Here is a 21,745-nt window from a genome sequence, read left to right as displayed (position 1 = left end):
TATCTGTCTGCCCCGGGAGTAGGGCGCCCTGCCGTTCCCGCACCCGGGGCAGGCGGCTGGATACCGCAATAGCATCCCGGAGCGGCTGATCAGGAGAACTCAGACTGCAGCCCCACAACACCCACGCCGGCCACAGGGCGCGGCGGCGGGCGCGCGCGGTGTTGCCGTGGCGACGCCGCCGCAGGCGGCGGGGGCGGGAAGAGGCGGTCCGGCCGCCGCCACCGCTCCGAGGAGGCGCGCGGAGGCGGCCGCGCCACGCCGCGGCGGGAACCGAGCCCTCCCTGCCCCGCGCCTGGCGCTCCCCCTGCCGCAATTCCCTATTATAGAAGAGCTTCCGGCGGCGCGAACCACTCTGACATCATCCCCCGCACCGCGGTGACGTCAGCGCCGGGAGCGGTGCGTGACGTCAGTGCGTAGGGGAGCGAGGTGACGTGTGCTATTTAAAGCTCGCCGGGCGGAGGATGGAGGCAGAGCGAGCAGGTGCCGCCGCGGGCAGGGGTGCTCTAGCTGCGTGCGGCAGCGTGCAGGGGGAGCTGTAGGGCAGGGCGCAGCGGCCGCTCTTCGGCTCGGCTCGGCTCGGCTCGGTTCTGTGCTTGCCTGCCTTTCTTTCCCGCGGGAGTAGCGGGACGGAGGCGCGAGCTACGCGCAGCGGCGGTCCTTGCCCACCGCGAGGGGACGGGCGGGCGGTGGCGGAGGTGTGAGGCGGAGGCGGGGAATGCGAGCGAGCACAGGCAACAGCTCAGGGGAGTCGGAGCAGCTGAGCACCGCCTGACGCGGCGATCAACTGTTTTACCTCGCTCTGTCCCAGCGGCGGGGCCGAGCCCGTGGCCCCGCCGTAGAGAAGCTCGGGCTCGGCGGCACGAGCCCCTCCCGCCGCCCACTAGCAGTGACCGACCCGCCGCGCCCCAGGACGATGCCCGCCCGCTCGCCGCAGAAGAAGGCGTGACGGCAAGGAGTGGACCCGCCGCCGCGGGAAGGAGGAGCGGCGCCCCGCATCTCCGCAGCTAGGGGCGGGCGGGCAGATCGGGGGCGCGCGGCACCCCCGTGCCTGCGGGTGACGTGCGGCCGCAGCCCGCCGATAGCCGCCTCACGCCGGGAGCCCGATGCCAGCACCGGTGCTGCGACTCGTACTGCCTCCTCGGGGAAATGCATCGGTGCCCGCCACGCAGCCGGCGGGGTTGCTAGGGGGAGCGGAGGCGTGGAGCCCTGTGCGCAGCGGCTGCCCCATCCCGCTCCGCCTTTGAGGCACACGGAGCCCTCGGCTGCCGCTCACGTCCCGGCTAGAAGCGCCGCAACTGCCGCCAGCCTCTTGCGGAGAACGCGACCGTCTCCCTGTCTGCCGGCAGAAGTGGACCCGTCTGCCCTCGGAGCCGCCGCCACCGCCCGCCCGGGGCCCGGAGCCGCTGCCTGCGGGTGCCTGGCGGGACCGGTGGCCATGAGAACCCGGCCCGAGGGGGGCGCTCCCTAGGGCGCGGGCGGCCCTGCTCGGCCCGGCAGCTGCGACCCGGCAGCGCGGCCCCCCCTGCACGGGCCTGCGCGGCGCGGCCGGCCCAGCGCAGCGGCCCGCCGCCACGGGGCTGCGGAGCTGCCGGCGCGGCAAGGAGTGCCCCGGGGACGCGGCCCGCGCGGCACCGCCGGTGCTCGGCGCTGCCGGCCGCCATGGGGTAAGGATCTCGCGGGGGCCGCCGGGCTGGTACTGGGGCGGGGGCTGGAGGCGGCTGCCCGAGCAAGCTGCCGCGGTTCGAGCGGGCGCCGCTGGCTGCGCACGGACGCGACTGGTTGCACTGGCGGGCTGCGCAGGGACAGGAATCCGGCCGCGGCCGGTGCTGTGCACCAGCGCGGTGAAAAAAAAAAGCAGCGCGCTCTGTGAGGGGCGCGCCGCGATTGCGGCGGTTTGCCTGCGCTGTAACCACATTGGATCACGGGAGCGGTTGCTTTGGCTTCAGATTACCCACGCTGGGGACCCTCCCTAGGTTGTTAAGGATGGTTAGTCCTGCAAACTGCTTTAAGCTCGGTGTGACAAGGTGGAACTTCAGAGCAGCGAAGGGTTCATTTTAACTCATACGGAATCTTCAGAGGGTATAAAACATCATAAGAAGGCTCCAGGCAATTTGGTTTACAGCAGGTTCCCTAGTAAATTGGGACATCCACTTGAGGCTTTGCGGAACTTGGAAGAAATAAAATCTTTGATTTGATCGCATATAAATTAGTGGAGAAAAAAAAGTGACATAGACACTTGTAAAAACTTCCCACAGTTGTATTCTTAGTGATTAAGAAAAAATATTCTCTACTGTGAGGCTTGGCTGATGGGATGGAAACTCATCCATGTTCAAAACCAACAGAATCCTGGTATGATTTGAGTATCATGCATTAACATGTTTTCTAAGACTGACGTGGTTCAGAGTGTAAGAGTTACAAATCATGTCCTTTGCATTTTGGTCATTCAGGAATCCAAATGCGAAATTAGTATATTGATATGGGAGTTAAAAGTGTGTCTTTCTTCAGGTTGTTAAGGAAACTTGCAATTCTCCAATATATTAACTTCCTTGTATATGATGAGATAACAGCTGCATCCTTGGCTCTGTCCTAATGATGGGTTCATGGTACAAGATGTGGGAAAGAAAGACTTATTAGGTTAGCTTTTATTTTCCTATTGTCTTCCCTTCCATTAAAAAAATAAATAAATCTGAAACACAATAAACCTAAACTTGCTACTATCTACATAATCAAGTAAATGATAATATATTTCAAAAATTGCTAAAAGGCTAAGAGATATTATATTTTTAGGATATATTCTTAAAACTGCTAAGCAGACAATCATTTATCATTTAAATTAAAATAATGGAAAGGCCCTCATCGATATATAATCAGTGTTGTGCCTGTACATGTATCAGTTAAGTGAATAATTTTACAAATGCAGAGAATTGTTGAAGAGGAGTAAACATTCTCCTGTATTAAATTGAGCAGACTCCCCCATTTTATCAGCTTCAGTACTGCTGGTGTTTGTCTTGTATCTTTTTAGCAATACAAATGGCTATCTGTAGAGGGAATTGACATAATCCTAAGTGATTAAATTCTTGCTGTGATCACTCACGTGGTATCTTGGCACAACAGGGTCAAGAAGGCAAAACTCACTGACAGATTTTAAAGTATCTTCAGACAGTACAAATTGGAGTATTGCAATATGGAGTTCTTTTGAAGACCATCTTCTAAGAAGATGGTCAAACTGAGAAATGTAGGTGTGTGTTACTGGCAAGCTCCCTTCTCTATTGATGTGGAGAGCACACCCAGGCCAGGACCATCACCAGTCCAATGGATCTGCAGCAAAGTATCATATATTTGCTAGTTTTTGGAGCAGGCATTTCCATCAGTAGCTGCTTTGTATTAGCATATAAATTCAGTTGCCCATGGATTTTGGAGTATTTCTAGACCAAGGTGCACTGAACACTGTTGTTGTGAAGCCTGCCATCTGATGCTCTACAAATGTCTTTAAATTGAGTGCTCTAGAAGCAAGTGGCAAAATGGTGACAGTCCACGGGAGGATCTGTGTGCTGTGTTCAGTATTTAATGCTATCCTGTGTAAGCTTGTACAGAGAACTTGTAGAACCTGGCCAGTGGAGGGTTTACCTATTCCAGTAGTCAGAACACAGAAAACTTGAGATGAGAAAGAGGAACTGACTTGCCAAACCAGCAATGGCTTTTTAATCTCATTTAAAAGCCAGGGAATTATGTGCTGTATATCTGGTCGATACTGTGCTGTGGGTGACTGGTCTCGAGGCCAGTGCTGCTACTAAATTTTTGTTTTGAGAAACTTGAAACTAGAGGATCTTCTATACAGTGCAGTAGTTCAGGAGACACTCTGAGTGCTGTATCCTGTATGTCTGTGGCTATCTCTAATCTCACCAGCGAAGGTGAATGAATCAAGCCTGAATGATTATATAGAGAAGGCACATGGGATGTTCAGTATCTGCCAGTCTCTTTCCTTTCCTAATTCCTCATCCCTGTTGCATAAAAGCAGTATCTTAACAATGACTGTTGAGTGATATAACCATTTATTTGTGTGGAGTCTTTGTTTGGTTGACCACACAGAATAAAGCAGTCTTTAATAGAAAAACATGTATTTTTGAGATGACCTCAGTATGTTCAGTCATAATTCATAAGGTATCTCCTTGTATTCTCAGTATTGAGAAATACAGAATTTGTCAGTATTACACAGTCAGTCATCTTTGAACAGAGGCTTGATAGTATTAATCCTCAAGAAATAGCTCTTATGTAAACATACTCAGGATGTATATTGGTAGCCCAGGTTATTGTATACATTGACTAGGTAAATTACTCCTTAAGGCTACAAACCATCACCATATTTTACTGGTCCTTGGTAAAGCTTTTAGTTGGGGGCAGCAGAGTTAGAGGTTTGTCTTTGTGGACTGTGATACTGAAATAAATACACTTCATGCTAGATTCAGTGTGGAAGCTGCACAGCCGTGACTTCTGGTTGGGGTGAGAAGCTGGTGTCATGTTAAACTTAATCTCTTGGATTAATTCCTGGTGTATTAAGGGGCAGTCTCCATAACTACTTTCTGTTATGGCCTTCTGTGCTGTGGACAAGTATCTTACTTGCTTTTTCCTTTGCTATTGCTGAATGATAAGGAATTGCAACGTAAAAGCTTCTGTAAAATGTGCTCATTTGTCATGTCATGTTAATCAAGGTATCTTTACAAGGACTTCAGATTCTCTTCACTTTTGTTGGACTATATTTAGTATGTTATCTTCATAAAGGTGGTTATGATATGTGTCAGTTTGAGACGGCAGAATTAGAATACTTATGTTCTGAAGCTGACTGGAGAATGTTGTGGAAGATTAATATTTTAGGATGTACTTATTAGCATTGTAGTTGCCTAGAAATAAGCGTTTTATTTTAATTTTTGCTGTCAGGGAAATGTCTGTTGCTCTTGATCTACTTCTAGCTCTTCCCCTTTTTGAAAGATGAGGAGTTGAATGCATTTCTTTAAAGCACTTAAGATGCAGGGGTCTCATGTTAAACAAAGGATACTGTAGTTTAGGGGAATTGACAAATCATGCTAATTCAAAACTGTAAGTTGTAATTTTTACAAAGCCCCTTCGAAGCTTTGCAGTCTAAAAATATGTGAAATTGTGTACCGTTTGAATATTGTGGAAATTAGCTGGCTGCTGTTTACTTGCTTTTTTTTTTTTTAGGTGTTTCCAAACCACAGTCTTGTCCTTAAACTTTCTAGTGTTCTTTTTCTAGCTGTCTTAACAAGACATGAATGCTGTAGAGCTTTTAGGAGCCAGGCGTATCATTGATCATTGAATTTTATCTGACTCAGAGTCTTTAACCTGTCTTTTTCTCACCCACAAGGCTTAATGATAGCTTTCCCAAAACTTTGTCTTAGCAAGAGTTCTGTCTTCTCTAACATACACATATTGCAGATAACAGAGCAGCTTCTTGCCAATATTTCAGGGTTACTGCAATTCCTGGCCGTCTTGGTGCTTATTGAGGGAAAGCAATGACAGCAAAGTAGTTTATGCTGTCTTCTGTAACAAAACCAGATCAACATCACTTAACTATAGATAACACCCACTAAACTGGATTATTGGCAAAAAACAAAATACCCAGATTGTCTGTATGCAAAGCAGCTGGAAATGGTTAATGAACTACTTTGTCAGGCAGTAATGTGTTGAGACCTCTACCATGCTTAAATTATCTTCTGTCACAACAGTTTTATGGTTGTGAGATAAGCATGAGAAGTCTAACGCAGCTCCTCTGGCCTAGCAACACATAGGTGAGTGTACTGGACAACATGTGGGATGACTTCCGTGCTAATCTAGTGAAGGTATTTGTAATGCCTTAAGGTTGTGACTGATCTGTTTCAGTGTTTCCATGCATTATAAAGATTATATAGACCAACTCTTTGGGTGAAATCCTGCTTTTGCTGAAAATAAACATTGAAGTCCTTCACATTTATTGTGATGAGATTATTTTTATTCTTGGTGTCTCAAGTCAAACATCAGATTAATGATGTGTGTTTGTGTTTTTGTGATTTCTCTCTCCCAGTGCTTGCTAATTCACAATTCCTGCTACCGTTGCCTCATAATCAGATGTTGAGAGAACACTTAAGGAAATACATAGTCTTAAAGCCATAGAGATTGCAATAACTTGAAACACTATAAAAGCCCAATACTTCTAATCAGGGGAGGTGATGACACCTAACTGGCATTAGAGTGTTTCTGTCTACTGGGCCATAGAAGTAGTGAGTAGAATTCAGATAACAGTTTAGTGGGAAATCTGTAGAAAGCTTTTTTTCTTTGATTGTCCTGTAAGATTACAACTTGATTTAAAGCTCTCTTAGCTGATCACTCTTTTAAGTCATAGCTTTCCAAATCATATATACACATCAGTGTACTGCAAAGAGGAGAGCATTATCTCATGATGTAACACTCATTTACCAATAGTTTCTCATTAGTGTAGGTTCCTGAGACATCATTTTAGATGAGCCTGTGGTTTTCCATTGTATTCCAGATCAGTGGTCATCTAAACAATGTAAACACTTCATACAGATTAGAAACTCAGTTCAACTACTCTTTCAGATATATTTAAGTTTGAAGCTGTTGAGGCCTAAAGTAGTTACCAAGAGCTGATGTCTCCTGTAGTCTGGAAGTTACAGTTTAAGAGGATGTTAGCAGGGAAATGTGTGGCTTAAAGTTAATGAGGCTTGAGACCAGGTCTGGACCAGGACTCACATGAATATATGTATATAGATGCTCAGAGAAATCAAGTGCACTTCTGTTTTAACAATGTGCACTTTGAATCTGACACACTCAAGAAAAATCTCAGACTTTCCCATGTGTGTGATCATAGTCTTAATAACAGGAAACAATCAGTGAACAAAGGGAAAAAATACAAATACATTACTTAAAATAAAAAATTGGTATGCTGCTTCCATTTATTTTTAAAGATACCATGTTAGGTTGAAATTAGTAATTAAAAGCCCTCCGTAGATTGAAGCCCTCTGCACAAAATTTTCAAGAGCGTGCTTTCTAGTTCTGGGTTTTGTGGTGTTCTTCATGTTGGGGCTTTGCAGATGTACTCAGTCCCAAAGGTAAGGTGCACTGAGGGAGGAAAGTTTGTGCTATGAAAAATCTACTGTTAGACCAAAACTTGCCAGTAGGTTTGTTTTTCCCATTCTGTTGCCAGTATTTTAGTTTCTTTTGTTTCCATGGTTGGGCCATTTGAGACCCACAAAATCAGTACTGAGTGCAGGGCAGGGAGGTTTGATGGGATAGGAGGCTAACAGGAGCTCTGGTTGTATTCCACTCAGGCTTTGTACCATGCGATGTTGGGCTCTATGGGCTCTGAACAGAGTAATGGTATTAATGTCATCTGCTCCATTCTGCAAAGGAGTGGAGCTGTGTTTGAATACTCTATTGATTTTTCTGAAACTGCATGACACATGCTTCTGGCAACACACTGCATTCTGACACTCTCCTCTGGTGGCAAGTAGTGATGAATGCCCGTCATCATTAAAAAAATTAGTCTAGGGAGATGCTCTTCAAACAAGCAATAGATGATGCTGGATTGCCAGATACAAGCATATATTGATACTTCCAGTATCTAAGCTTTATTTTTTTAGCTATGGATATGAGATAGTTTTGACTGGTGGCATTTACCTGAATAAAGAGGAAAGAACTTGAAATACATAGTTTATCTCAAGTTTTTCTTCTTCCTCCATAAGTATGTAAATGATTCACAGGTACTGTTTTGTCGATCTCTGTGGCTATATCCTTTGTCAGCATCTTGATTGTTAAGTTTTCACTGAACTTGCCACCTAAAAGTGGGAATAACAGAAGACAGAGGCTTCTTTTCCTGTGTCTACAAACGTGTGTGTTTTACCTGTGTCCACAAATGCTTATGCAGTGAGCCACATCAGTACTGTAACCTAGCTGACTCCATGACCTTATAAACACAGGGGTTGGCACAATGCAAGTCTCACTGCAGGTGGGACATGACTTTTGCTATGGCAATGCCTGTTTATACTGGTGGGAAGCATCTCATTTTGATTCTCAAGTTTTGAAGCTCATGTTGGGAGAGGTGGTTGTTTTGAGACTGTTAACTAGGTTGGCTCACAGTTTGAGACATGTTCTTTTCCCCACTTTTCCATAGTGTCTTCCATACTAGAAAACATAATAGGTAATATTGTTGGGGTTTAGAATTTGTTTATTTTAAAATACTTCTAAATTACTTATTTGTGACTATCATGCTATAGTCTTGGATCCATAGTTAATTTCAAAGTTATTCTTGTAGCAGGAGACAATGAGATCTTCCTTGATTTTTGAAAACTGAAGAATGAGCTTTAAATAGTCAACACTCTACAGTGAAGTGCTGGCAAAATAAATTGTCTTTGACATGTATTTTTGCAATTCCTGCTTTTTGTGCTGTTCATTTCCAACAGTTTCCTAGTCCTGGTTTCTGTACAAAAATCTAAAATAATGTAGTGTGATACTTGAGAAAGCAGGGATTTTTCCAAATACATGACTTACTGTTGAGTGTGCAGCTGTATCAGGGCTTCTTGTAAAGTACTTTCCATGCCAACAAAATAAGTGCATACGAGCAATACATGCCATGTAGCTGTGTTGTCAAATGATTGCATGCAGCCCTGAGATGGTAAGCAACTATTTGGCCAAGTCACTTGGAAACTGGAACACCTGTATTTTTACCCTACCTGTATTTTTCACGGATTCATGTGTGACTAAAAGAGTTAACCTGCCATTAGACAGATATAATTTCTCTTGCATTAACTTAGTTTCAGCTTCACTTGCATTAACTTATTTTAGCTTCTGGTTACTGACTTCAAGTGCATTTTCAACGTCCAAATATGTGTCCCCCTCATTTCAGTATGTGTTCTTGTTCTTTTACAAAATGGAAGGATTTTCTTTATGTGCTATAACAAATCTACTGCCCAGGCATCCAGAGCTGTGTGCATCTAGACTGGTTTCCTTTTGGGAAATGATTGGCGGTGTTTGGGAATAAGTGCTGTCCTGCTGATTTGGGTCCTAGGAAGGCTCAGCTGACAGCATGTCTGGCTATGCACAATGGTAAAAGTCCAGAGATCTATAAGATGTTTTCTGTAAAAAGACACAGGTACTGAAGCAGGTGGTTAAGTGATGATCCATTTTGGTAGGATTTTTGTGAAACATGAGCACTAAACTCTAGATTCCTTAAGTTATCTTACATCAGAATGCAAATGCTACTCCTGTCTTTTACAACAGATCGTACTAGCCACTCAAGATCTGAGATCATTTTTATGTGTTTGGTGACCTTAAATATGCAGTACATATTTTTTAAAATTCTTCTTTGTCCACATTAATTATGAATTTTTAAAAAGAGATTGGAACAAAAGCTAGAATAGTTATGTGACTGGGATAGATTGAAGATCATTATAGAGGTCTTGTCTATAACATCTATAACACATTTATTGGTACCAAAATTGGAGCATTAGTATTATTCTGGAGTGAAGTTCTTAGACAAAAGAAAACAGCCTGCTGCTTCCCCGGTTGTTCTTACAAAGACCAAATTTAATTAGTGTGAAAGTAATATATATAAAGAGTTCTCCTTAGTAACAAACTTAAATCCCAGATTTAAGTAATACTTCTGCTCTTGTGTGCTCAGAGATGGACATGGTATTCTTCAAATCACTTGTGCTGACAGATTCAAGTCAGTTCTTCTAGAGGTTAGCTTCTGTTTCACGTTCTCACTTGTTGTCTTGCTACTTCTGCCACTGGCTATTGCTTTTGTAAGACTTAGGACGCTGCTGATTTGGAGGATTTTGTTGTCATTTGCAGCATTACGTATAGGATACTATATGTATTTCTGGAATAATTTTAAAGGAATAGTTGGATGCCTTGGCAGGAGGATTGTCAAGGAAGAGTAGTAACCCTCAACACATGCATGTTAAAGCTCAAAGTGGTTTTACAAAATCCAGCAATTCAAACATTTCTGCAATCTTAAAAAATGCTGTTAGGCGCCACCCCCATGGCACAGCACTTGGCGCAGACCCTTGGCTGATACTGACTGTACAGACCTTTGTATCCATTCCCATCATCCTCAGCAGCAGGTTCTGCAGGGGATCGTTTGCTCTGTGCACAGTGTGGTCATACTGATGTATTTAAAAATGGATTGTACCCTTGTGTGCTTGTTGTGAATTGGTGGGAAGTTGCCTGACAGTGCAAGGCATGTCATTGGGGGAAGAAGGATTTGGAGCTGTCTTAGGAACACTGTCAGTGATCTGATGAGCCTACTGCTGTGGGGCCCTATCAGGAATCATATTTGTGTGTCCTACCTTAGGAAGGAGTCTCAGAAGGTATTTGGCATATGTATGCTGTGAACAATCAGGGAAATGGATCTGTCTCTTTCAGTTACAGCTCAATATATGTGCAGCCACTGATTCCAAAATTCAATAGTGTTTACTAGGCTGTAAGGTATCAAAAGGGAGGGACTTGATGGCATGAAAATGCTATGTGTGAAGTGAATTGAAGAGGCTTTATACTTCCTGCAATGCTCAGTGAGATGATTTAAATAAATTCATTACTTACAAATACAGAACTAATTTGTTTACCTTTCTAGGATTCTAAATTAGTACCTTAATTCAAATGAAATAATCCAATTCTTATCTTGTGATGTGGGCCAGTGATTATTTTTGCAACTCAGCATGCAGCTGCAGCAGTGTGGATGGGATTCATCGATTCATAGACTGATTTAGGTTGGAAGGGCCCTTGAAGATCATCTAGTTCCACCCCCTGCTGCCACAGGCAGGGACACCTTCCATTAGATGAATTTGCTCAAGGCCTCATCCAGCCTGACCTTGAACACCTCCAGGGAGGGGGCATCCATGACCTCCCTAGGCAGTCCATTCCAGTGTCTCACCACCCTCACTGTAAAGAATTTCTAATATCTAGCCTAAGTCTGCCCTCCTCAAGCTTAAAGCTGTTCCCTCTCATCAAGTCACTACAAGCCATGGTAAAAAGTCCCTTCCCGGCTTTCTTGTAGGCCCCCTTCAGCTACTGGAAGGCTGCTATAAGTTCTTCCTGGCGCCTTCTTTTCTCCAAGCTGATTACAAACTGAAGATAAGTTGATGGTGATACTGATGAAACGCTTGCTTACTCAGCTGGGTTCATTCCACTTGCTCTGTGCTGGTAAAGCTTTGGGGTGTCTATGATCAACATGCATGTTATTCTAATGGTTTATTTCAACATGCCTTTTTCTGAGGGTTAAGTATAAAAGCTTTCAAAACTATTAACTGACAGCTCCTTAATATTAAATAAGAGATCTGTGGAAAGGCATGTTAAAATTAGTAACCTGGAAATGTGAAAAAAAGGTGAATTTGTTTGAGGTGAGGAGTGTAAGGAAGTATGATCTTTTCTGTATGAAGACCCTCAAGGAAGCAAAATGGAAGTTTAAAACCAGCAAGCAGAATAAAAGTGATAAGCATTCCAAAGAAAGATTGCTAAGGATTGTGGTGACAAATGAGGAAGCCTTCTTTTGCTACAGAAGTATGTTAAGAGTGTCATAAATATATTCCTTGGTTTTTCTGTTGTGAACAAGTTACTGATAGATCAAGTCTTCAGAATAGCAAAATTATGACTAGTATTAGTGTGATGTTGTCTCTCAAAGGCAAAGATGACTGGAAAAATGGTAGTTAAACTGAACATCATCTAATAGTACTAGTTTTTAAATACGATGACTGTTTACTATGTAATTGCTGATTATCTAGTGGAAACACATAAATTGATGCTATGTTTTTTGTCTTCCCTCTTAATTTCTAGATGCTGAAATTCTCATTTGCATCTGTTGTCAAATGCCATACCCCTGTCTCTGTTGCCCCATACGTATGAAATACAACCATCAGAATGTAAATTGTTGTCATAGGCAATGATGAGACTTGAAGGAGCACACAAAATTACACCAAATGCCAAGTTACAAAATACTGAATCTACATTATTTAATGAACTCTACTATGTTTTATGGAATTAAAGTTAATGCAGGATTACCACTAGTGTTTGAATGCATGTCCTAGTGCCAGCCCTCTGCTCTTGGTCCCTTCTTGCTGCATTAGCTGTGCAAGTAATGCTTGTCAGTGCTCTGAAGGATTTCATTAGAGTGACTAAACTGATCTAACCAAACTTTAAAACAGAGGATCTTGATTTTTGGAGAGCTGTGTGCTTTCATGTTGAGACAAAGCAAGGAGTTTCAGTCTTTGTTTGAATGTGTCTTATGACCCTTATATCCCACAAAATTGTATAATTAACATAAAATCTTCATGTGTTTGCAGAGTCATGTTTATTCCATCTGTCCCTCAGCAACAGCACCTAAGAAGTCCCATCTGATTTGACATTATTCTCACTTCATTTAGTCAGCATCAGACAATCTAATTAGTTATTTGTGACTAGCATCAACAACCCTTATCTCAAACTGAAAATTGTTTTAACAAAGGAAACTACTCAAAGAGTCCATGATCTAATTTGAGTGTGTCTGTGAAACATGACAAAGCAAACATGCCAGATGGGATTAGACTTGCATTCTGGAGATTGCAATAGACTGAAAAATCATAGAAGTATAGAATAATTAAGGTTGGAAAAGACATTCAGCTAACCTAACACTGCCATGTCCACCACTAAAACATGTCTCTAAGTGCCATGTTTACACAATTTTTTGAACACTTCCATGAACAGTTTCACTGCCCTGGAGTGCCTGTTCTAATGTTTAACTACTTTTTCAGTGAAAAAAGTTTTTCTCATATCCAGCCTAAATCTCCTCAGGTGCAATTTGAGGCCGTTTCCTCTTGTCTTACTGCTTGTTTCTTGGGAGAAGAGACCGATTCCCACTTTCCCACTTCTTTGAGGTTAGATGGTATGCTCTGAGCTTCCTCTTCAGACTAAACAAATCTGGTTCATGGACTCACAGATTGCATTGAATTTGAAGGGACCCTCAAAAGTCATCTTATCCAACCCCCCCCAGCACCCTGGACACCTCCAGCTAGATCAGGCTGCCCAGGGCCACATCAAATCAGATTTTGAGTGTCTCCAGGGACAGGGCCTCAACCCCATCTCTAGGCAGCCTGGTCCAGTATTTGCCCCTTGTCCTACTGCTGCATGCCCTTCTAAACAGTCTTCCCCAGTTCTTCAGCCCTCAATAGTACCTTCCCCAGTTCCTTCAGCAGCTTAACAGTTCCTTCAGCTTCTCCTGATAAGAACTGTGCTTTAGACCCTTCAACAGCTTGATTGCCCTTCATGTCCCATCTAGAGCCATCCTCCATGCACCTGGAAAGGAGAGTGCTGTTGAACCTGCTTATAAAGCAGAGCATGGAGTCCTGACTCGCCAGTGTTGTTTCTGGATCTCAAAGCATGTTTGTGCTCTTGGTGTCTCACTTCTGTATTTGGAGAGCTGTGCGTGTTCTGTTGGTATAGGGGCTTTATTGCTTTCTTTTTTCCCTCTTGCTTGTTTTGTGTTTTTTTGGTGTGGGGTTTTTTTTTGGTTTTTTTGGCTTACACTGTAGGTCTTGTACTGGTTTTGAAGAATGTAGATACTGTCCCTTTGGACCAAGTCTAGAGTATTTATAGTTAAAAAAAAAACCACCAACAACCAAAAAACCCTGGTGGTGCAGAAGGCAGGAAGCTGTAACTTAATCATTGTATGACTGCATGTTAAAGTGCTGTACTAGATAACAGTAGAAGTTGAACAGTTAAGCTGCTTTCTGTTCTCCCTTGATGTATTTGCATGGGTTCTGTAAGAGTAATCTGACATACAGGAGATTTTAGATGTAGATTGCAAAGGAAAGATTGCCTCTATACAGATTGTTAAGGAACTAGAGAAATTAAAAAAAAAAAACCTCACTATCATTTGCTTTGGGATATTTGTTAGTTTTTTTTCATAGCCTGATACAAAGCTGTTTTTCTGTTTTCTTTTAGTTAACACATTCAGTAACCAGCTATGGAAAATAATTATACATCTTAAATGTCTAGTTGTAAAGAGAGAACTCCTTCCTTAACTTGCTTGACCCTGTTTTTTGTAAAATAGCCAAATACTGAAATAAACTAAAACTTAATATTTTCTATCATGATTGCTTAATCTTTTCACTATTGGTAAATAACTGTCCAAAAATTTAAGCTACCATAGTTTATCTGCTCTTAAGTCATTAAGAACTGAATATTTTTTTTTTCTCATTAGTTTTACATAAAACTAAATTTAAGGTAAAAGTTAATTCAGAGATACGTTTGTCCACCTACTTGCGTGGTTTAGAGAAATAATCATGTAGATATCTGGAAAAATTCTAATGATGCCTATATTCATGGAATAACTTATTAAACTGAAGTGAAAAGTGTGAAGATACAGCTGAGTGCTTGTTCTTGGAAATATACTTTTTATTATCTTATCTGACTCCCAAAACTGTCACTTGATTCATGATGTGAAAACAAGCTTTTGAAGGTTGAGTAGAAGGACAGATAAAACCTTAAAGAGATGGATTTTCATGCAGTTACTGGAAGAACTTTCATAGTAAGTGATAAATCTTTCACGTTTCGTGTAACATTTATGCTGGCAGCCTGTGTGCAGAACTTGAGTAGCATATAGTAGTTTGGGGCACTGGAGAGCAGGCACAGAAGTGTAAGAATGAAAGAAAATCCAATTTATTTTTTTTGGGGGGGGGGTTGTTTGTGGGCTTCTTGGGTTTGTTTGTTTTTAAAATCATAACCTTCTGGTGCTTTTTAAACCCTACTATCACACAGCTCCATGTTCACTGACATTATTCCAAACATTTCAGAATTGTTGTTGGTTTTTTTTTCTTCTTACTCCAGAACATAAGCTTTAATTTTAAGTAATACCTATTTTATTCTGAATATAGGTGTTTGAGTCATAACTGGCAAATGTAATTCCTGTGTTCTTTTTTCATCAAGACATTGAGGACATGTTGACTCTCTTTGCTCAACAGGAATGCCTTTACTCTTGGGAACCTCAGAAAACTGTAGTTCTGGATTGCAGGCTGTTCTGTGCAGTAAGGAGAGAGTTCTTGCAGAGGTTCAGTATAGTGGGAACTAGCAGCTAGTGAGATACTACCTAAACAGCAGCATGAAATGCCTGAGCTAAAGCTAACTCAATTTTTACTGCAAAATCCTGTGTGCTGTGTTGTTTCTCTGAAGAATGTACATGCATTGTCAAATTTCATCTGCTTTCTCCAATTTGACTGTTGATCTGGACATGAAGCATATCTGATTTCACTGTATTATAGATTAATATGATCTATTGCTTGTTTGAAGGCAAATCAGCACTGTCATTCAGTTTTTCACTGTATTCCGGAAAATACAATTCAACTAGATAATTCACTTTATTCTTCTTTACCGATACTGTTGTCCCAAATAAAAGGGTGCTTTACCTGGTGTGCAAAGTCAGTCAACACAGAGCTGAGATGTTTGCTTTGTTTGGGTCTGGCAGAAACATGTTGTGGCTTTTAGTATTTAAATCACCATATAACCTATGAGGAAACACCTCATTGTTTTGATCTTTGCCCAAATCTATCTGTGACAGTTTAGGCTGTGCCTTTAAAAAAAAAAAATAAAATTAAAAAAATTCATCAGAAAGGTCATTGTAAGGAAGAGCTTCCTCAGCACAAGTTACTCTCTCCTCTGGAGGTTCAGTACAGTTAGTGCCTTCAGGACAACTTGTGATCACCTCCACCAGACCAGGTCTTTCAAGATTTCCCATTCGAGCTCTCTGTGTTATCAGAGCCATCCACTTGGACCATGTGTCATCTGTGGCATGATGTGGTGTGGAACCTTTACCTTTGAACATCCAATTCAAAACTGGCAATCTAGGAACTATGAGACGTTTTGACTCAGTTCCAGTTACTTCAGAAGCAGCTTTCACTCCTTCATAGGCAGCTAGAATATCTCCCTCTGTTGGAGTAAATTTGCCTGTGGCCTTGACTCTAGAAGCCAAGAGGACATGCATGCGTCTCACCTGGAGCTCTTTGCCACAAGCACCAGGTTGGACCATTGTCACTTGCAGCCATGTACAAAATGTTCTTAATGTCTGGACCATCTTGGACAGGTTCCAGACCCATTGCTTGAACTACTTCTTGTTCTTTCTGGTCAAAGGCTGCTGTGGTTGTTCAGGTCCCCAGTGGAAACTTTCAAGTCACATCATACAGAGGTTTCACAATCTGACTGTATCCAGGAATGTGCAGTCTTCAAAATCCCACTATACCCAAGAAATGTAGTTTCCTGCTTGTTCATGGGATTTGCCATGGTGGAGACTCTGTTTACCACATCCACTGGAATGTGTCGGCGTCCATCCTGCCACCGCACTCCCAGAAGCTGGATCTCTCTGGCAGGTCCTTTCACCTTGTCTCTCTTGATGGCGAAACCTGCATTCAGAAGAATGTCAATGATTTTGTTACCTTTCTTGAAGACTTCTTCTGCATTTTTACCTCAGACAATGATATCATCGATGAACTGGATGTGTTCTGGAGCACCACCTTTCTCCAGAGCATCATGGATCACTGCATGACAGATGCTGGAGCTGTGGATCCACCCCTGGGGCAAATGACTAAAGGTGTACTGTATGCCACTCCAGATGAAAGCAAACTGAGGCCTGCTATGGGAATAGAGAGGAAAGCATTAGCAATGTCTGTGGTAGCATACCATTTGGCCTCTTTGGATTCCAGCTCATACTGGAGTTCCATCATGTCTGGTACTGCTGCACCCATAGGTGGAGTTACTTCATTCAGAGCCCAGGAATAGATTGTCAGACGCCCGTCTCCGTTCTGCTTTCACACAGGCCACACTGGACTGTTGAAAGGTGAAGGAGTTTTGCTGATGGCTTTCTGACTTTCCAACTGACGAATCAGATTCTGAATGGGCAACAAAGAGTCATGGTTGGTTCTGTATTGTCTGCGATGCACAGTCTCAGAAGCAACCAGCAACTTTATGTCCTCTATCTCATGTTGTCCCACTACTGCAGATTCATCAGAAAGCTCAGGTCTAATAGACAGCTTCAATTTTTGTCCATCAGTTTCTACAGATGCTACTCCAAAAGCCCATTTGTAACCCTTAGGGTCTTTGAAACACCATTCTCTCAGAAAATCAATTCCCAAAATACAAGGTGTGTCAGGTCTTGTCAACAGTATGCTTCTTCCACTTTACCAGTTAAACTTATATCAACTTCTATTTTAGTTAGCTCTAGAGATCCACCAGTGACTCCCAGAATAGTAATAGGCTCTGATCCCTGACAATTTGATGGCATTATGGTGCACTGAGCTCCTGTGTTAACCAAGGCCCTGTACTTCTGAAATTTTGAAGTGCCAGGCCACTGGATGTACACATCCCAATAGATTCTGTTATCTCCATTATTCCTCTCCTCCCTCTGGTGGGAGGCAGGGCACCCTTAATTATGGGGAATATGTCCACAGGTGCAGTTAGCACAGTGTCCAGTGTTGGAATCGCTGTTGGAGCTATTAGAATTGTTCTGGGAAACTGTGGAAGTAACAGCTACCCTTCTGGTATTACTACCTTGGGTTCTGCCACTCTGCAGATCCCTTAGTCTCCTGAAAAGATCAGAAGTTGGTTGACCATCCCATCTGTTCATGTTCTCACCAAACTGATCACGCAGAGTTACCCAAATAACTCCCACGTGATTGCCTCTGTGGTCTGTTTTGGTTTGGCCTGTTTTGGAATGACCTCCTTGGAGGATGTCTATTCCAAACAGTTGAAACTTATATCCATCTGGAGGAAGAATTGGAATTATTACCTTGGGTCAATTTTGATACAGAATTTTAAAATTCCTCCTTCAGCTCTTTCATGCAATTCTCAATTTTTCCAGACAGTTTCAATGGCTGAAACCGAAGAAACGTGTGGGATTATCCTCCAGTTGTCTCATTTGGTCAGTGAAATGGCCAGCTGTAGGAGGAGCTCCACCATAATTTCTTGCCACAATTCTGCTTGCCAGAATAGTAGCATAATTAGGAGGAGCAAGTTTGATGAGATTTTTAGCAAGACCAGTTCCCACAGAAATTTCATCAGGATTCAGAGTGCTATGATTGCCATACATCACTTTTCTAACAGCAAATTCTCTCAAATGCTTAATTCCCTTATCCATGGTGTTCCAGGGTTTAGGATTCCATGGAAGGTCATCTCTGGATGGGTATCTCATAAGACCTGCCACTAAAAGGCATATCCAGAGAGAAACCTTACCGAGTCACCTGCCTAGATGTCTGTCTATTCCACTATCCTTGAAGAGACTGCCTAGCTGAGATGCTGACTTGTCTCCCACTATTAGAGCTGATACACCTGTATCAAAACATCTGCCAAGCCAAGTTAGAATTGGCTCATTCTCTGCTCTGATGTAATCCTTCCTCACATGCCTTATTTCCTGCCTGGGGGCACTAGTGGTCTGAATGTCATTGTCTTCCTCATCTGTGTCATCTTCCTGAAGTTGCTGTCCCCATGCAGAAATGATCAGATGCCAACGAATCCAAAACAACTTCATGTTCGCTCCCCTGGTCTAAGCAGAAATAAATCAAGCAAATCTTGCCTCATGTTGGGTGTCAATTTTGTGTAATGTGATGGTTTAACCCACGCACATCAACAAAAGCTCAGCTGAACCCAGAGAGAATCGAATGAACTGTATATTACAAGCAATAATGGAATGCAATGAATGTGTACAGAGTATACAGTATTTACAATATCATATGGGTATTTACAAAAGGCAAACAGCACAGAAATCCTCCTTGGGCAGGAGAATTCCACCTCACCCTGCCCCCAGTCTCTCCCTCCCTTTTCCCTCTAATTAATTAGAAGAAAAGAGAAAAGGAAAAATGATAGAGGGATTTTTAGATAGTTCAAAAGCATTGTTAGTAAGTCAGTAATGTTTATCTCAAGTTTTGCTGGTAAGTGGTGTCTCTCTGTCCAGGACAGCATTCATGCCAGCAGGAAGAGATGGAGTGAGACTGAGAAAAAAGAATGTGAGAGATACTGCTGTGGTGCATCTCACATCTGACCAGTGAAATTCATTTAGAATAATCTTTGTTTTCCTTTCTACACCCAATGGTAGATTTGCTTGGATTTTTTTTTTTTTTTTTTAAAAGGGCACAGCCTAAACTGTCACACTGTTTCTGGTTTACATAAAGAAGCTGTAATGAGACATTCTCTACAAAGGTTGACAGAATATTACTGTCTTTGGATACTGCTCTTAACTACTGTGTCTTGTTTCTGATTATTTTAACCTTTAGTCTTAAGGGCTTTCCATTCTTGGCTATCTGGTTGCAGACCAGTTTGTTACATGCTTATACAGCCTAAAAGTTTTTAATTCTGTCTTCCCAACATAAGTCTTCCAAATTTGCTTTGAAAATTAAGGAAAGAAAAAAACAAAACTAAATCATCTATCTGCCATGCAGTGAAGTTAACACTGACTTATCAAAATAATTATTCCATTAATCTCATGTATTTTAAGTTAATATGTTAAAACCTTTTCCAGACAATGTTAAGTGCATGAAGACAGGCTAGTAAGAAAGACAGTTCTTGGCTTGGAGTGTTTTGGCATTTTCTGTGCCTTGGTGAGGCTCAAGGAGGACTGTGAATGGAGTAAAGCTTAATGCAGGTTTGAAGGCAGAATGTTTGCTTGGTGTTCTCAAAGTATGCTAATTGAATTAGTGATTGACTTCATTATCAACACTTTGTAATACTTTTGAGGTAGATATGTTCATTGCATGTAAAACACTGATTGGAGCATTTTGAAACAAATATGTCGTTAAGGTTATGGAGGCAAGAGGGCAGAGGAGAGTACTTGAGACAAATACTTAGAGGACAGCTGTTTAAAGGGTCTTTATTCCTGATGGTTTCACAGTCAGTGAGATGCCTGAACAGAAACATGGGTGAAATAGACTTGAAAAAGGTATTTTCTAAGAGGGAGAGTACCAAGAAGAACTTGGTCATGGGCAAAAGAATGACTTGAAATGAGGCAAGAGGGGAGAGGTCTGAGTATATCAAAACTAGGTCACTGGTGTCCTGGTCAAAGACTCTCTCCAATCTCCTCTGTCTGGGTCTGCCAGTATAGACAATATTCTGTCCTGCCACCATCACTGTCCTGACAATAAGCTCATTCTGCCTTCCTTTTCTTGTCCTGTGAAGGGTAGTAACCTGGGCACTGATTTGTTCTTTGCAACTTTTGCCAGCTTCCATGCTGTTGACATTACTGAGTACTGATGAGACAGTAATGAGGGCCATGGAGCACTGGAATAGGCTGTCCAGAGAGTGTGGGATCTCCTTTTAAGACTTTCAAAGCCAACCTGGATGTGTTCCTGTGTGGCCTGCCCTAGGTGGTCCTGCTTTGGCAGCGGGGTTTAACCTAATGATCTCTGGGGGTCCCTTCCAAGCCCTAACATTCTGTAATTCTGTAATCTCTGTGCCATGCTACAGTTAATTTTAAATCTGTGCTGAAGCTCTTTACTATTCCAAAGTGTGCCAATAACTACTATCTTTCACTGGTCTCTTATGAATGGGAATTACAGACTGGAAAGGAATGAGTTTAAATCCAATTTCTTATTGTTTTTCACAATTACGTTTTTTGGGGGTTGGATTTTTTATTTTTTTTTAATAGCAAGAGCCTTATTTCCCAAGGTATGGTAATCTTAGCTCTTGCAATTTTACATGATGACTGTAATTTCTAAGTGCTGTCTTACAAGTGCCTGCCTGTAGGATATTCCTCTGCCTTTCTTCTTTCCCATCCTCCTCTGGAAAGTCTCATATATGGGCTCCCTAAGCATTTAGTTGAGGTTGGCACAGAGTAGTTTGGGTTTTGGTTTTTTTTTTGCCCCCGAAATAGACTCTTTTGTAGGATTACATGTCCATAAAGTTGCCACCCACATCCAAAGGGATTGTGTGGGTCTATGCGGTATGCTGACACAAAATGATCCACGTGTAAAATTGGATGAATCTGAAGATCTCTGTCACATTTCTACCAGAATGGGCACCATGGTGTTTCTGTTAGATCTAATTGTATGCTTTCACTATAAATAATAGCAAGTGCTCTGAAGTCTTTCCCTGTAGGCTCTTTTCCAGGGAGTTTTATATGAATGCTCTTACAACTTGGATAGTATCTCAGAGCATGTTTTTGCTGACCTTGAGAAACCCAGACTCAACCGCAAAATCTAACAAGCAAAAGCAGGTCCAAGTGTAAAACTAGATCTGGTTGCTCAAGTGTAACTTTATTATTATCTCAAAGAATATTTTGAGATATTAAAATTGTTATATTATGCAATATAGAAAGCAAAATCTTAATATGCGCTTGTTTCACAAGTAGACTGAGTTCAAGTACCCTGTAATTTTAGTTTCAAGATGTCAGTTGTCAATAACTTTCTGTCCAGTATAAGTTTTTATTTCAGAAGAGTTTCCATAAGACTAGAAGCCAGTGCTGTCCCACAAGCTACCCTGTAAGGTATCAGACTCCAGAGCATTTTTAGGAATAAGAAAAATTCTTTTTTCCTTCTGTTGCTTTGAATTGTGCTTGCAGAATTGTTTGTCCAGACTCCGGAGAAGCCATTGTCTGTCTTCGAATGCTATAGTTGATGAATTAGTTTTGACTACAGGTGCATTTTTTAATCACTCTAATTACTTCTTTTCAGGGATCTCTCCTCAAGCTGCTTAGAGTAACAAAATGCAGCTTTAAAATCAAGCTAGAGAG

At 42.3% G+C, this 21,745-nt stretch overlaps 1 protein-coding gene across 1 annotated transcript in view; it reads left to right on the top strand.

The window, feature by feature from the left end:
* Positions 1-1,546: 1,546 nt before the first annotated feature.
* Positions 1,547-21,745, top strand: part of HOMER1 (homer scaffold protein 1) — a 97,467-nt gene continuing 77,268 nt past the window's right edge. The window contains exon 1 of the mRNA XM_054178006.1: positions 1,547-1,664. Within this exon, the coding sequence (XP_054033981.1) occupies positions 1,660-1,664 (5 nt within the window). The 5' untranslated portion in view covers positions 1,547-1,659. The remainder of the gene's footprint in view (positions 1,665-21,745) is intronic.

The sequence above is a fragment of the Dryobates pubescens genome, chromosome Z (genome assembly GCF_014839835.1).
Source record: "Dryobates pubescens isolate bDryPub1 chromosome Z, bDryPub1.pri, whole genome shotgun sequence".
NCBI classification, from domain to species: domain Eukaryota; kingdom Metazoa; phylum Chordata; class Aves; order Piciformes; family Picidae; genus Dryobates; species Dryobates pubescens.
Note: the sequence above shows the minus strand (reverse complement) of the source record. Positions and strands in the feature narration are given on the sequence as shown.